Source organism: Phasianus colchicus, chromosome 6 (genome assembly GCF_987193195.1).
Source record: "Phasianus colchicus chromosome 6, bPhaCol1.hap1.1, whole genome shotgun sequence".
NCBI classification, from domain to species: Eukaryota; Metazoa; Chordata; class Aves; order Galliformes; family Phasianidae; genus Phasianus; species Phasianus colchicus.
Genome location: NC_143441.1, coordinates 31,079,792 through 31,096,125, shown reverse-complemented (window position 1 = coordinate 31,096,125; position 16,334 = coordinate 31,079,792). Strand labels below are relative to the sequence as shown.

The following is a 16,334-nucleotide window of genomic DNA, read 5'->3' as shown; positions in this document are numbered from 1 at the left end:
AGGATGTTGATACCTTCTTGTACGAGGAATGATTTAATTCTGTGTTTTGGTGCTGCTGTCCCTTCTAACAGGCTTTAGAACCTTGTATAAAACATGATTGATTTTGGTGCACTGGAAGGATTGACCAAGTTTTGTGTTCATTGCTTTTAGCATAGTTTGGATCTGTGCTCCACAATTCCTTTGTATCCCTTTGACACTCCTGCATTGTCCCTCTTGGACTTCTTTGTACCAAGCCAAAGGTTACTTCTACAGAAAGTCATACTCTGTCATAATACTTGGTACAAAGCCACTAAACTTTTCAAAACAAATTCTTGTTGATGCAATACCTTTCTTAAACGTCTTTAGGTGGTAGGATGCTACGTTAAAGTGAGTCAGTCCAGCTGAAGTCAGACCAGCTGGTGACCTACTTTTAGTCACCTCAATAATCTTTTGGAAAACAAGGTATTTGGGAAGGCCGTAATTGAAATTGCAGCAATACAGTGAAAAAGATTCTAAGGCTTTATTGAGCTGGTTTAAAAGAAATTGAAGACAATACTTGAGTTCTAGGCAGTATTTTTGTACTGAACATTACGTCAAGCCCATAAGTGGAACAGCAATGTTGGCAGAGCCAAAGAATTTCATTTGAACCTCTGGTTGCTCTGAGATATGATTCATATGCACCAAGCTCTGGACTTGATCCTCAAATGAATGGTTATCTATGAAAATTTGTAGAAATTGTTTGAGTACTCAGGAAATGGATTTAATTCATTTTGCCAGATGTTCTTGATAGGAGTCATATGAATGGGAAAAATGGAAGGCATTTCAGATTAGGAAAAATACAAGATCTGGAGCTAGAGTGAAGTCCTTGACATAAGAGACCTTAAAATGTCTGTGAAGACTTCAAATTTCAGAATGAATAATTAACTCTTTGCAGACTTCTATCAGCAATGCAGTATCCATGCCGGCCTCTCCACTGATTCCCATGTTTTGCCAGTAGCCCAAACTACTGCTTGATCATTACTTTAGCAGAATATTATTAGTGTTTACAGGCATTCTGGCTGTGTTAATAACTGTTCTTAGACAAGGAGTGAGTTGAATTTAAGGCTTATAAAAGGTCAGCATAATAGTTCCATGGTGTTTTGTTCTTGGAGTTTTGTGGGTTTGTTGTTGGGGTTTTTGTTTGTTTGTTTTGCTTTTTTTTTTTTAAATAAATAGGCTGATTTTAATGAATCTGTCAGGAGATTCTTTAGAATAGTCACTGAATCCTACTCAGTTGTTGTTTTTTTTTTTTACTACATACAGATCCTTGGGCTGCAGGAGAAGTGTAAGAATCTTGAGGAAAGAGAGAAAAACCTGTAAACGCTAATAAATAATTTCCTACTAACATCTAATGGATAAAAGTATCAGTATTTGTAGTTACTCTGTGGCTGTTAACATCAGGCAAATACTTAGACTTTTCACAATATCATTTAAACCAGTCCATACTCCTGTACAGCTGTCAGTCATGACAAAAAGGAATTCTTCAAGTGCTTTCTAGAACAGCATAGTTATTTGTACATTTTAGGGGGGTGGAGGGGAAGTACTTCATATTAATGAAATGTCCATCATTATTCAAGGTTCACATCAAGGTAACGTGTGAGTGTTGACCTGCTGTGTTTGGAAGTTGAGTGATGCAGTAATTGTGGTTTAATTCATTGCATGAGCATCTATAATGACTGGGTAAAAATGTTTGGCTCTTTTCTGTATTTTTGTAACTCATGGCTTAACCATTCTTGCTTAAAAAGTTGTTAGATTTCACTTATGCAATGTTAACTCTTTTAATAGTGAGCTGGACTTCACTGGGCTGGCTAACTCAAAGACCAGAAGAAATGTTCTGAAGGAGAAGCCTGTGTAGATTAGATTACATTGTTGCTGTACCTTTTCTAGTACACCTTGCTTAAAGTAGTGCAATTTGCATTATATTTATATGGTATACTAAGTGCCTTGCACTTTCACTTTACAATGGCTTTTATTTTGGTTTTATTTTTGTAATGTATATACGTTTTCATGTTTTGTGGGTGTACACGTATCTATACATGTATAAATATAAATAGCTATAAATAAGAATATTATGTAGCATCTGCATAGAGAAACAGGCCATAAATATTTTCATCCCCACTTTTATTAAAACCTGATGAAATAGTTGTGTTGATGTTTCTCAGAGTGAGGGAATGTGTCAGTTGTTTATTATTCAAATTCACAGCCTAATTATCTTGAGTCTCTTGCTGCTTTTGTGCAAATACAGATAGTAGTAGGTGTAAATGTTACAGACATTTCTTTTTTGCCACTTTTTCAACACTTTTTTTCATGCGTTTGTCACCTCAAGTTTGGATTCTGTAGAGAGCTACAGCTTGATGCAAAATCTGGAAGCTGTAACTAAAGAAAAGTGTGACTGTCTTGTGATTACGTGGTATTTCCCGTATGCAGTGTTGTTTTTTTTTTCACTCTACCAGTACATTTCCAAGCAAAACATAGCTTTTTATACCTCTGAAGTTACGAGGCAGATCAGATGGGTCTATGGCACTGAGCTTTGGAAGTGTTACACACCAAATACCATTGGTAAAAATGGAGCCCTTTCAAATAATGAACATGTGGTACAACGTCTATTAATTTACCCTTCCTTAGACATTAGTCATCTTCTCTGAACTTAAAGTTGTGGATTTTCAGCTTTGGTTGTTCCTTCGAATTTTGGAAATTATAAAGAAAAGATGGAGATGCTTTTTATGTTTCCAGTGAGATGATGGTTGCCTTTGCTAGCACTGGTGTTTGTCACACCCATTTATAAGACACAGAAAGTTAGCAGCAAACAAGATGAACGAGTAATTGTTCCTATGTAAAATGTTTTTTTTTTTTTTTTTCCACAGCAACAATGTTTACAAAACCCACAAAATTGTATTAGAAATGTTGCTTATATTTTAAATGAACATTGAGAGATGTGTGCAGAAGATGTTTCTCACTGAAGATTTCATAGAGATGGTTAGACACTCTTTTACCATGTAATTTTCACATACGGGCAGATGTTGATGGTAGGAGAATCGTCTACCAAAAAGGTGCTTTGGATTTATCTCTAACAGCACAATGACAGTTAAAAAAATTTAAATCCATCCTATGTCTTTTATTTGTTTAACATAGAAACCTGCAAGTGGGCATTTTAGGTTGATGGTTTGACTTGATGATATTAAGGGTCTTTTCCTCCCTAAGTAACCCTGTAACTTTATTTTATAACTTCTTAAAACCAGAATTTTATTGTACTTTCCCATGAAGCTTAATTTTATGGTGAAAGAAATTTATAGCAATAGTTATTCACTACTAAAGCTGACTTTTAAATTAACTCTTTAGAGAGAATTTTTGGTTTTGAAAAGGGATACTGGCTTGACAGCCCTGAAGTTCTGCATTTATGCAGAGTTTCAACCTAGGGCTGTTTTCAGAGAACAAATGTAATGCAACCAGTTCCACAGCATTTCTATCTGTGCAGTACTTGAATCTTCTACAGTGGTTACCTATATAAATCTAAGTAGTGTAAAAATATTAGGTTGCAGCATTTAAGTATTCTAATATGGATTAAATCTCCATATATTTGCATTATTAAATAGAAGCATCGTAGAGTTTTGGGGAGAAATACAGTAAGTTTTCTAAATAAGTTTAAGTAAGTTTTAAGAACGTTTTGTAAAAAAAAGTGTATGTGATTTACAGCTTTTACAGGTCACCACAAAAACATTATGCTGTTCCATAATCAGATGCATTGTAACCTGATTCAGGAGTGAATCACATGTTTTAAAATACCACAGCATGGAATTTAAGTGATGATAAAGTGCTAAATAAAAACAGAAAACAGAAGTGTTACCAAGTCTAGACAGTGATGTTTAGATAGCTAGAGAAACTTCATGTGATTTGGGAGGTGATGATGAAGGCCTTCTGGCAATTAAAAAAGCTAAAGCCCTGCTTCAGCTCAGTAGAGAAATCACAGACAGGTCTTCACTGAATTTTAAAGTGACATTTTACTTTGAGTTAAAGAAGTAGCAGGAGTCATTATGTTGGATATAAAGCAACTTGAGGTGGGAGGAAAAGATGTGGTTAATGAATACCTGAAAGACATTCCTGACATTTGAAGACTCTGGGTCTGATTAATGCAGCCATCTATTGCATTATGCAGACTAAGTTCAAACTTTGAAATAAATTTTCACATGGTGTAAAAGGCAAAGCCCACCCTGCTTGCAGCGCTGAATTGTTTTTGTTGGCTTCACGCTCCTAGCAGGCTGCTAGGCTTCTGTACCAGGTGAGGCCTTTCGTCTCTGCTTTTCCTTGTGTTTGTCCTCAGGAATTCCTGCCAAGTGCTTCTGCATAAGAACTGGCATTTTTGGTATCCCGTTACTTTCCCATCGACTGCTGTAGTAATTGCATAAGTGATCTGCATCATCTTTATCATAATTTCATCTCAGCTCATTCCACATGAATCTGGGGGAGTCTGCTACCTTCACAAACTTTTTGTTTTATAGAAGCTTGGAAATTGTTTGTTACATCATGGGACAGACAAATCAGATGCTAAATGTATTGGAAAGCTAACTTCCAGCTCTTTGGAGAGTTAGACAGCTAAATCCCCTGGGAAACTGTGGAGCAGAGCTGGCAGATCTTTAAGGAAGCTTTCCTTAGTGCTCAAGAACTCTCTATCTCCATAATAAGTCAGGAAAATAATGCCAGAGGCCAGCATGGTCAAGCTTGAGAGCAAGAAGAAAATGCACAGGCAGTAGAAGCAGGGACAGATACCCTGGGATGATTATAAGGATGCTGCTAGGCTGTGTAGGAATGGGGTCATGAAAAACAGCAAGGGAACCATTCTCTATCAAAACTTTTCATAAGATCATAATAGTTTTGTGAAAACTTGGTTCTGAGGCACTCCTTGGCAGTGTTCCCATGGCCATTTATAAGGAAACAATCTTTCCTCCTTTCCATTTCCTAACATTCTCCCTCCCTGGAGAAAAAAAAATACCTCAATATATTATTATTTTAACATTTATTATATTAATATTATATACCTCAAAAGAATAAGGCAAGTTTGGCTTCGTAGGTCTTGTGTGTTATGTCTCGTTTCTGCCATTTCAGAACTGGATTGTAATTTCTATAATTCGTTGCTGGCAAGAAGCAGCAGAAAGCTATATTGCCTCAGGAGCTGTCAGGAATCAGATTTGCAATTCCAGGAATCGATCTGTTCTTTTCCTCTCATTCCTCAGCTGACCCTTTTTGTTGCCATAGTTTATTGTCCACTGTGAACAGCAACTAAAGCATTCTGAGAAAAGACTTGCCAACCCCTGTCATCCTGTATAGCTGGGCATTTGCATGATAAAAAGAAATGATCTATTTAATCAGTCTTGTGCCTTAATAACACTTCTTGCAATACAATGCAGAATTTTAGAAAAAAATTGGCCTACAAAAATTTGCCACACTCCAAGAAATCAAACGGACTGTTGATATTTCAGTAACTCATGCTGATCTTGGCTATTGACTCCAAAAAGAGCTCAACTGGATATAAATTCTCCCCCAGCTTTTCATAAGGGTGCGTGGACTGGTGTTCTGAACAGGGTTATTGAACAGACTGATTTACTCTTTTTTTCCCCCAAATGAAAATAAAAACAATTTGTTGTCTTTGGGAGGCATTAAAAGAGTAATTAAAACAATTTGTGAGCACCGTATGGAGTGTAGATTAATGACTTTTTTTTTTTTTTACATGTTAACATATCTAATAGGAATTATCGATAAAGAATGTATATCTGTCACATACCTTATCAAAATCTTGGCAAAAAAAAAAAGGTGTTCAAGGTGGAGGTGTTCAAGGAACATTTGGATTTTGTGTTGAGGGACATGGTTTAGCGAGAACCATTGGTGATGGGTGAATGGTTGGACTGGATGATCCTGTGGATCTTCTGAGTCTTCTCCAACCTTAGTGATTCTATGATTCTGTGATTCTATGAAAAGAAAGCTGTCATAATAGAACCTTCCCACTTTAAGAAAATGAGAGGAATTTTGTGCTAATTATCTCTCTGTTTTCCTTCCCTTGCAGAACTTTCCTTTTTGTTAGAGATGGTAACCCGAATAAACGGAATGTGCACAATGAGACATCTATGCACTTACTGTGTATGGGACCTCAGATCATGATCTCAGAAGGAGCTCTTCATCCTCGCCTGACAAGACCCTCCGAAGATGATTGCAGAAGAGCAGACTGCCTGCAAATGATCTTGAAATGGAAGGGAGCAAAGCTGGATGAAGGACAGTATGAACGAGCAGCCATTGATGCTGTTGATAACAAAAAAAATACACCTTTGCACTATGCTGCTGCCTCAGGGATGAAAACCTGTGTCGAGGTAAAAGTTGATGTATGATCACAAGTCTTATACTGCTGTCAGTAAATTACATGCAGTGTTTCACAAGGCTGTTTCAAGGAAAACAATCTGGTTGAATTAGCTTTTTAATTAACTTATATTTTCATTAATTGAAAAAAAAATGACAAAGCTAAACAGCCCAGAACATACACTGTGTAGAAGACAATGAAGAAATGGATTACTTTTATATTAACTTTATGACATAAACTCTTCAGCACAAAATAAACTGATATAGGCTTATAAAAGTTGGAAATAATTACAAGTCTGTAACACTGGTGAAGAGGCTTTAAAAGTAGGCCTAGGCATACCTATATGTATAAAGAGAAGTGAAGTAACTACCTAAGGGAAAATTAAAGTTCTAGTGCTGCCCATGTTTCAGGAACAGGTTTGATGTCTTTAATTCACAGTGCCCAGCTTTTTTATAGGATGCCTTACATTAGTGCTAGCATACATCAATATAATTACCTTGTTGCAAATTAAAAATTTCTTTAATGTTTGTGAAAGTAGTGGGTAGCAATGAGTAATGGGGAATCATAAAAACTTTGAAAGTCTTCCACCAAGTTTATTTTTAAAGTATACCAAATAATGAGAACTAGTAATTATGCTAGTAGTTTAATTTACATAGCACAGTGCAATACACCTAATATTTTCAGAAACAGCTAACATTTTCATAAGAGCATATATCCTAACATCAAGAATTCTCCTTGTTTTCATGCCTTTTAACAAGTTATTACTTTGGTCAAGCAGCTTTCTATAGTTTTCTACTTTTCTTAAGTGTATTCGTTGAATTTTTTGGAAGTCTGTACTTAACTATCAGCAAACTTTTTCACCCATGTTGTTTTGACTGCTTCAGAGACATCTCATAAATTAGTCATATGTAATTTCCCTCAATCAATGCTGTATTTTCCTCATTATTTCCAATTTGTCCAGGTATCTCTCAGTAATGCTTGTTGTACTGTTCTTGACTTTCCCAGTATTCTGTGGAGCTATATTTAGTACTGATGTTACTTTCACCATCTTCTAATCTTGTACTATCAAAGATGTAAGCAATAGGTTGCATATTCTAATAAATAGTTCAGAAATTTTATATTTAAATTTCATCAGGACTCATGAATAAATACCATCTAGTGCTGAAGATTCATTAGTATTTGGTTCATTGATTTGTTCTAGAACTTCTTGTGCCGAGACTTCAATTTGAAACGGACTTTTGCTGGTGTCCTTCATAAAGCATGGGGATCTATGTAGCACACCCACTGAGAAGCTGGATTCCTATTACTTTTCTGTTTTATGTTATCTGGGGTTGTTCTTGCACTTTGTTTGGTAGCTGACTTTACAGACACATTGACAGATGTACTCTGTGATATTTTGAAATGATTTATTCTGAGTTGTTATGTATTTGGCACATTGTTCAAGACCATGCTTAGCCTTATATATTGTATTTTTACATTTACTTTTTTCCAGACTGTTCTTTATATTTTCTTCAGCTGGGGACAGAGTCAGTTTCCTGTTCCTGTATAAATATGTCCTGTTCTTCTATCCTGACACATTCTTCTGATGTCTCTAGATTTTTTTTCATTCTTTTATTTAGTACCACTTTCTGAATTAGGCAGTGGATCGTTTCAAGGACATGGAGTCTGAAGTACATTTTAGGAATTGTTACTGAGTGCTTCTTTGACCGCAGCATCTTCAGTCAGGTCTTGCACATTTCTCTGGGCAAAGTAAGAAGTTACTTCTCCTCTCATATGCTGGCTAACTAATTTGTCTATGATTCAGTCACTTCCAGAGTTTAAAAATTAAGTATCTTTAGCACAGCGTTTTCTTGATCTGCTTGGGAGATTTAGTGACTGAAGTTTGTGTTTGTTTGTTCTACTCTTACAGTATTACTGCTCTTTGTTAGCATGCTACTTCTATTGTTGTAGTTTGGTCAGGTGATCATTCATGCTCTTTGTGTTTAAATCCAAAATTGCGTTCCACTGGGATTCTCTGATATTTGTTGGCACAGCCAACATTTATTTATCCATGAATTTTTTAAAAAAGAAAAATAGAGTATGACAGCACCCTTCCAACACTGAGAACTTCTCTGTGATTCCTACATAACGTGTCCAGTGGTGTTGCTTTGTTGTGTTGGTTGTATTCTGCCAAGTTTCCAGATATAATCTGAACATTCTCATTTAAAATTTGTCATTTCAGTTCCCCAGCTTTAGCTGTGCGCTGGCTTGAACTGTATGCTGTTCTTTATGTTCTGGCTTTTCATTAGTCCTCTCTTTAAAACCTCAGCTAGTGTCTTTTTTATGTCTATAGCCAACACTCTTTTTGTTCTGTGATTATGAACATCATCCTTCCTTTGTAGTTTTCTGAGCTTCTCATGAATGGAAACTGCTTCCCTGTGATGTTTTCTATGTTGTAAATTAAGCTTATGGGTGTCTGAAAGTTCATTCTTTAGTATGAGAAGAGTTTAGAGGATGCTGCTAATAAATTCTGATATTTAACCTCCGGTATCACAGCCAAAATCTATGGTGTTCTCTTCTCTGCCCCATGTAGTTACTGCAAGCCTTATGCAAGCAGTTTGTTATCAGCACTTTGCTAGAAATTACTTAAACGTGTCTTGAGTTTCACCAGGGAGGCAGATCACAGTCTTTTCTAGATAAATTATTCTCAGATCCAGCTAATTATGTTCATAGTAGCTGGATTGTACACAGATATTGCCTTGCTACTTCTGTACACTCGAGTGAAACTTTCCTTATTTGTAAAGTTATATGATTGATTTAGTGTCTCTTTTGATGCGATTAATTTATAAATGAGTATCAGGCTGTGTCCCAGGTTTAAGTAAATACTGCTCTTGATTGTCAACTTCTATTTATTTCAGATTGGACAAACAGAAGGTTATGGATTGCAAAGGACCATGTACTTTTCTCTCATTCTGTTTTTTAATACCACTTGTGTGACTCAGCTGCCTGTAGATTTTATTTCATGCAGATATATTACACTATCACAGCATATTTGGTATATTAAATAGCATTTTTATTATTTAAATTCTTTATGTGATTAGATTATTAGCATCTTTTTAATTTCTTAACAGATGTAAGCCTTTTTAATAGTGGCACCAAAGAAATAGGATGTCATTCTTAACATCAGTTTACGCATCCATCATCTTGCAAATTAGATTTTGAGCTGTGTAAGTCTATGGAGTCTTCTTCTAAGTTTATTTATTAATTTTCTTCTTCAGAAGGTGTCTTTTATGATTCTGTTAAATTTATGTTAAAGTTTAAATAGTACAGACAATGTAGAATTCAAGTTACTAAAATTTTAGCACTGTCAAGAAGTTCAAATAGAAAACAAGGTATGTGTAGGCTGGATATCTTGATAATTATCCTAGTATTATCTTAATTCCTACCTGATATTGTGCTTGAGGAGAAAATATGGTGTCGTCTTTGATGACACAAATTTCTGCTTTTTACATATCTTTTAATTTTGGAGAAAATGGGAAAAGCTTTCTAGGAATCTACAAGACCAGGGAGAGGCTCTTTATCAGGGAGTGTAGTGACAAAACAAGGAGTTGATAATGATAAGGGATATTGATAAATTGATAAAGGGTAGGACTGATTAGATGTAAGGAAGAAATTCTTCACAGTGAGGGCAGTGAGGTGCTTGCATGGGATGCCCAGGTAAGTTGTGGATGCCCCATCCTTGGAAGTGATCAGCTTGGATGGGACTTGGAGCAGCCTAACCTAGGTGTTCCTCCTGCCCATGACAGTAGGGTTAATCCCTTCCAACTCAAACCATTCTATGATTCTATGAATTATTCCAGATCTGTTAAATTTGCTCTGTATTGTATAGTGACAGCTTAAAAAAAAAACAGTATGTTGAAAATGAAAATTAAGAAGTGATCACAATCAAAAAGATGTTGTGAAGAGCAGGTCTTTATGTGGAAATCTTATTTTTTTAGATGTAAAAAAAAATTAAGTTTTGAAATTTGAAGTACAGGATAGAATTATTATAGCTATCACAGTCTGAAAACAAGGTAATGATTATAGGTTTTGGTTTTATTTAGAGATATATTGAATCATTTTAGTAGTGAGTGATTGTCCTGGGTGCTCCACCATTAAAGTTCAGTATGTGTTATAGAGGCATCACAACAAATCAGCAGAATTATGTACTCTTGACTTTTGTATGGCATTTGCTTTGCTTGCTTATATCAGATGAGTTTATAGCAGGAGGCAAGTTTGCCAAGATAATGAGAGCAGCGCAATTAGTGTTTATTAGCTAGAGATTCCATTTCTGGCTGGCTACTGACAAGAGACAGTGGCACTGTACAGAGACATATTTGATTTGATAAGGTTAGTGTAACCCAGCTTGTGCGCTATGTACTTGTCAGTAGAAAAATACTGGTTTTGCAGTTGGTTGGTTTAGCTTTTGGTTGTATCATGTCATTTCTTTCTGTCCTGCTCTGAAAAATAAGGTAGAGCTACCAGTGGTGCTGAATGCTATTTATGAATTAATACCCTGTCTTCCCTCCCTTCCTGGGGATTCTCCCTCCTTCTGTCACCACCAGTGGGTCACTGATGTGAAGAATAGTGAAGTTATACCCATGTATAAAGAATATTTAAAGGTGGCTATAGCTTCATCTTGCTGGATGCTTGATGATCTCAAGCCCTTCATTTTCTGTGGAGCACTGACCATATCAGTACAGCTGAACTGCAGTGATCAAACCCTAGCAAAAACATATTACCTTGTAACGTATTTCTGTGATTTTTTGGTTCCTTGAAATTACAATAGTATAGTTATAATTATATATTAAATCAAGCAGTCATTTATTTAATTAGTTACAATAATTTAATTTATTAAGTAGTAGTAAGTGAATTTGATGATTAATTATTTATTCAGTGATAGGCTAATAATATATCTAATGACATGATCTTTGCTTCCCAAAGGTGATTGCTGCTATATTTATCCCTTCTTTCAGTTTTCCTTGTTCTTATTTTTTTATTCACCTTCTTGATATATCATTTCTTCAGGATGTTTTTAGAGTTGGTAGTTGATAACTATTTACTCTTTTTTCAGCTTCTGGTAAAACACGGTGGAGACTTGTTCGCAGAAAATGAAAATAAAGATACCCCATGTGACTGTGCAGAGAAACAGCACCACAAAGAGCTAGCTCTTAACCTGGAATCTCGAATGGTATTTTCACGTGATCCTGAAGCTGAAAGCATTGAAGCTGAGTATGCTGCTTTAGACAAAAAAGAGGTCAGAGAATGCTTTAAATTTACACATTTATATTTGTAGCAGTTGCATTATGACAAAACGTTGTTAAATATTCAACATGCACTGTACTTTGTACCGTATATTGGGAACACATTTCATTTGAACACAGCTCTTTGTATCTTCCAAGTTAAGCAGAGAAAGTAACAATTCTGTTGTCAAATCTGAAGAGGCTTTACTCTTACTCTTATTTTCATGGACTGCCTTGAAGGTGTTGCAAGCTGTGAGTCTAGAGGAAGTGCAGGGAGGCCAATGAGCTGGGAAACAGTCTCCAAAACAAAGTTTTTACAGATTTTTATTTCATAAGATCACTTCCTGTCTAAAAGTAAGAACTGGAAAAATTCTGAAGAGAAGAGTATCTGTGAGACAGAATAGTAAAAACATTATCATTGATCTGCCTAGATGAGACTGAGTTGAACGTTATCAAAAGCCAGCTGAGTAGTGCAGGATTTGAAAACGATTCTTTTGCTTTCTTGTTTCATAACATGATGCTTGAAGCTACTGCACATCAGAACCTGCATGAAAGACAGACCATAACGAGGACTGTTACTTTGAAGCCCGTTTTTTTGAAGAGATGTGAAATTCATTGACACAAATTTGCTTGAATTATGATGTCTTACTGACTGTGATTATAGTTAACTAAAAATCTAATTAAGAATATGTAGATAAATTAGGATTCAGGGCAATGGATTTCAAAAAGTAGCATGTCCTTACATTTTACTAGCTCAGTCCCCTTTGGCCTGGTAACACAAAAGTTTGTTCAGGCTTAAATCATATCATATCAGCTGTTTCCCTGAAAAATGCCAAGTGTGTTCACTTCTGTTTTAAAGTTAGAGCATCTTTGTACTATTTGGTTAATTTTCTTGAATAAATTCAAATATAAATAAGCTTGTTTAAATTGTTCACTCCTAGATGACGGGTTTTGAGGTTTAATATATTTTAATTGTATATTGAAATAACAGCAGTTATTCACTGTAAAATTAACTCATTTTAGTTTCTCTGAATATTCCCCTGTAGAGACATCCAAAGTGTTGAAGAATATAGATCAAAATTACATTTTCTCTATTGGTAAAGCCACTTTAAAAGGCTGCTGCTGTTTCTTGCCATGATTGCAGTTTACTACTTCTTTGGTTGTAAATATAAAACTAGTTGGATGGTTGTGCTATTGGCTGGATCATAGCAATAATTTTGCTTAAAATGAAGAAAATGTTTTATAGGGGGGTGAATTGAACTGTTTTATTTAACCTGAATCATTTTTATTATTATATTTATATCATGGCACTATTGTGAAAAGAAAGTAAACTTACAGATACAGATGAGGCAAATCACAAACTCCTTGAACAATTTCAGCAAGAGAAAATAATGTTTTACAATTGTTTACAGTAGATACTCAGCTTAATCAACTTGAAGACTTGCTATTTACAAAGGACTCAAGAGAAAGGTAACAGTGTTAACTTGAGTTCATTTCACTGAGGCAAATAAATAACTTAGTTCAGTTCCTTGTTTGACTTCTTTCTGGAAAAGTTGCTAAGCATGAGAACTGAAGGCAGGCCTGCAGACCTGTGTCCATCTGACATACCAGGGCAGCTTTCCTTAAGATTCCTTAAGATTCACAAGCCAAAAACTGTCACCATGGAATCTGGCACATAGATTGATAGTCTTAGAGTTTTGCACAGAGCAAATCAACCTTCATAGTTTCTCTCTTGTTTACCTTTCCTGACAACTTCTCAGTGGGAAAGGTTCTCTGGTGCTAACGGTACGAGCGTTAGCACCAGAGACATGATAAGAATATGCAGCCAGGGGAAGTTCATCTTTTAATCCTATCCATCAGAGTGACTGAAAATAATAAAAAAAGATCAGCCTTAGAAAGATGGGTGCTGAACTGCAATTGAAATGGCTGTGCATCCAGGTCATTCAAGTCTGTGGACAGATGCCTGGAATAGGCAGTAAAAGCTGTTCTTACCACTAGTCTCAAGTGGTGCCTCAAATTTTTATATGGATAGGGCCTGAGAAGTAGTCTGAATCCTTCAGAACACTTATCTTACACCCAAAATTGTCTCTCAAAGATGGTTCTGTGCTTCTTTCCCTCCATTTCATTGAGGGAAGTGAATATGCAAAATACTTATCTAATGTAGTATTAAGATAATAGTTGATGCCCTTTAGCATACTTCTGAAAAATGAAAATTTAATTTATTTGAAGAACAAAACTTTAGAATGCCAAAAAATGCATTTTAAAAGTGAGTCATCTCTTGAATTAAGTTTAGAGGAATAAATAAAACATTTTAAAACACAAGGAAGACTTCTTTCCAGGCAAAACAGCCAAACAAGCTTAACTGCAGTGTTTGTGATGTGCATGGTAGTATCTGGAATGACAGTACTTAACACATTCCCTGCCAGACCTGCCATGTTTATAGCAGGAAATAATCATTCTTTTTCATACGGACCAAAAGATTTTTGTAGTGCCCTGTGCAGTTTCACTGAAATAACTTTATATTCAGAGTAGTAACAAAGCTTTGTTTCTGATGTTAAGAGCCAGATCGTGTTCTTCACATTGATATATTATCAAGGAGTTATGTGAGTGTTCATGCTTACGACTGAAACACAGTAGTTGAAAAAGTAACTCCCACATATCTTTCTTTATGATTACATATGCTCTCAAGCCCATGAGGATTACAAATTGAAGAGCAGACCCACCCTTAAATCTTCAGAGCCTGATAGGAAAGAGCTGTCCATCTTACCGCTGTTCAGTTAATTCCTTGCACTGGTGTTTCTGAATAAAATTCATTCTGTCATACAGTTATCCAGTCTTTTAAAATCACTTGCTGCTATGATGATACCTAAAGCATAGATTTTTAGCAGCATTTCTGTTTCACTTCATTTTTAGCACACCTGAAACATTTCTAATGAACAAATTGGAGAGGACTTTTATAGATGGGTAACAAACAGGCTCTTATCATTTAGAAAAACAAATTTTATTCTGTGTGTTTTCCTTCAAAATACAATATAGAAAAAAAGCAATGTATCAACATACACATAATCTGTATTTCCCTATGGAAAATGAAAATGCCATGTATTTTGAGTACTGGGTATAAAGTGCAACTCTCATCACTGTCAGTAGTTACAGCAAAAAAATCCATCAATGATGTATGAGGAAAGATTATTACAGAACAAGCCACAACAAGAATAGTTCAAATGTCTGTCTTGATTATTTTCTGCTATATTGTTAATAAGCATTTTCCAAAAACCTGTTGAAGTTAGTAATAGAAAATTTAAGTTTATGTTTATTTTTAAAGTCTCATTGCAGTTACATTAAATAATTATATAACAAGACCCACAAAGATCACCAAGTCCAACTTCTGTCTCTACACAAGACCACCTAAAATCCAAACCCTACATCTGAGTGTGTTGTACAAATGCTTCTTCAACTCTGACAGCTTGGGGTGAGGACCACTGCCCTGCGGAGCCTGTTGAGGTGCAGACCCTTTCCCTAACCCCTACCTGCCCCTCCCCTGACACAGCTCCATGCTTTTCCCTCAGGTCCCGTTGCTGACACCTGAGAGCAGAGCTCAGTGCTGCCCTTCTGTGAGAAGCTGTAGGCCACCATGAGGCTTCCTCTTCTCTGTGCTGAACATACCAAGAGACCTTATCTGCTCACAGTTGAGCATCATCTGCAAACATACACATGGCATATTTTTCTCCAGCTGTATGCTGGACATTTTGTCCAGAAGGATACTTGTCATAAAAGGAGATTAAATTAATTGAACAGGATTTTCCCCTCATGAACCCGTGTTGACCAATGACTGCATTGTCTTTCAGGTGTTTTTCAATAACTCCCAGAACAATCTTCTCCATAATTTTACCAGGCACCAAAGTGAGACTGACAGGCCTGTAATTAACAGGGTCTTCTTTCTTGCCCTTCTTGAAAACTGGGACAACATTTGCCAGCTTCCAGTTGTCTGAGATCTCTCTAAATTCCTAAGAACATGGCAATTTCATCTGCAAGTTCTCTCTGTACTCTAGTATTTATTCTAATATATAAGCATCTTTGTGTTTGTGGTATATGTCTGGAAGATAACCTTGCTTCAGTCATGTAATGCAAAGAAACAGCTGGTAATGAGTAGACGTTCAGAGCAGATCAGTCAGAACAGTTTTGGCTCTCTGTCAGACTCAGAAAAATACACTGTGTAATAGCAAAGTATATAATTTATTTGTTCATTTTACTTTCATGTCACTGAATGCAGCAGCAATACTCTGCTAGTAGATGTATCGAGTGTACAGTAAATGGAATGATTTTCTTCATTTCCAAAATTAATGTTGTATGAATATAAATGTAGTGCAAGTAGGATAAATACTAAAATTTATATTAGAAAAATTAAAATGTACTTCATCTCTGTAGACAGAGAATCATTTATTAAGTGAAAGGAAAGAATGTAACTGTAGGTAATGAGACATATATACATACATACCCATATAATACATATACTTGAATGAGTTAAATGAAGTATAACTAATTCTTAAAATACATAACTGCATTAATTATAGAATCCCATCCACCCGGAAAGGCGGATATTTACGTGAAGTGTATTTGACACCATTTAATTATACAGTCGTCACTGTATCAAAATGTGGCTTTGTCCTTTTCTATTTTAATAATACTTTACAGCTGTAAAAATAATATTACTT

At 35.7% G+C, this 16,334-nt stretch overlaps 1 protein-coding gene across 4 annotated transcripts in view; it reads left to right on the top strand.

Annotated features, from left to right (window-relative positions):
• ANKIB1 (ankyrin repeat and IBR domain containing 1) overlaps nucleotides 1-16,334 on the top strand; it is an 87,467-nt gene that overhangs the window by 36,335 nt on the left and 34,798 nt on the right. For all 4 annotated transcript variants that reach the window (XM_090142815.1, XM_031614472.2, XM_031614473.2 and 1 more), the window contains exons 3-4: nucleotides 6,074-6,374; nucleotides 11,454-11,636. In XM_090142815.1, coding sequence (XP_089998941.1) covers nucleotides 6,074-6,374; nucleotides 11,454-11,636 — 484 coding nt within the window. The remainder of the gene's footprint in view (nucleotides 1-6,073; nucleotides 6,375-11,453; nucleotides 11,637-16,334) is intronic.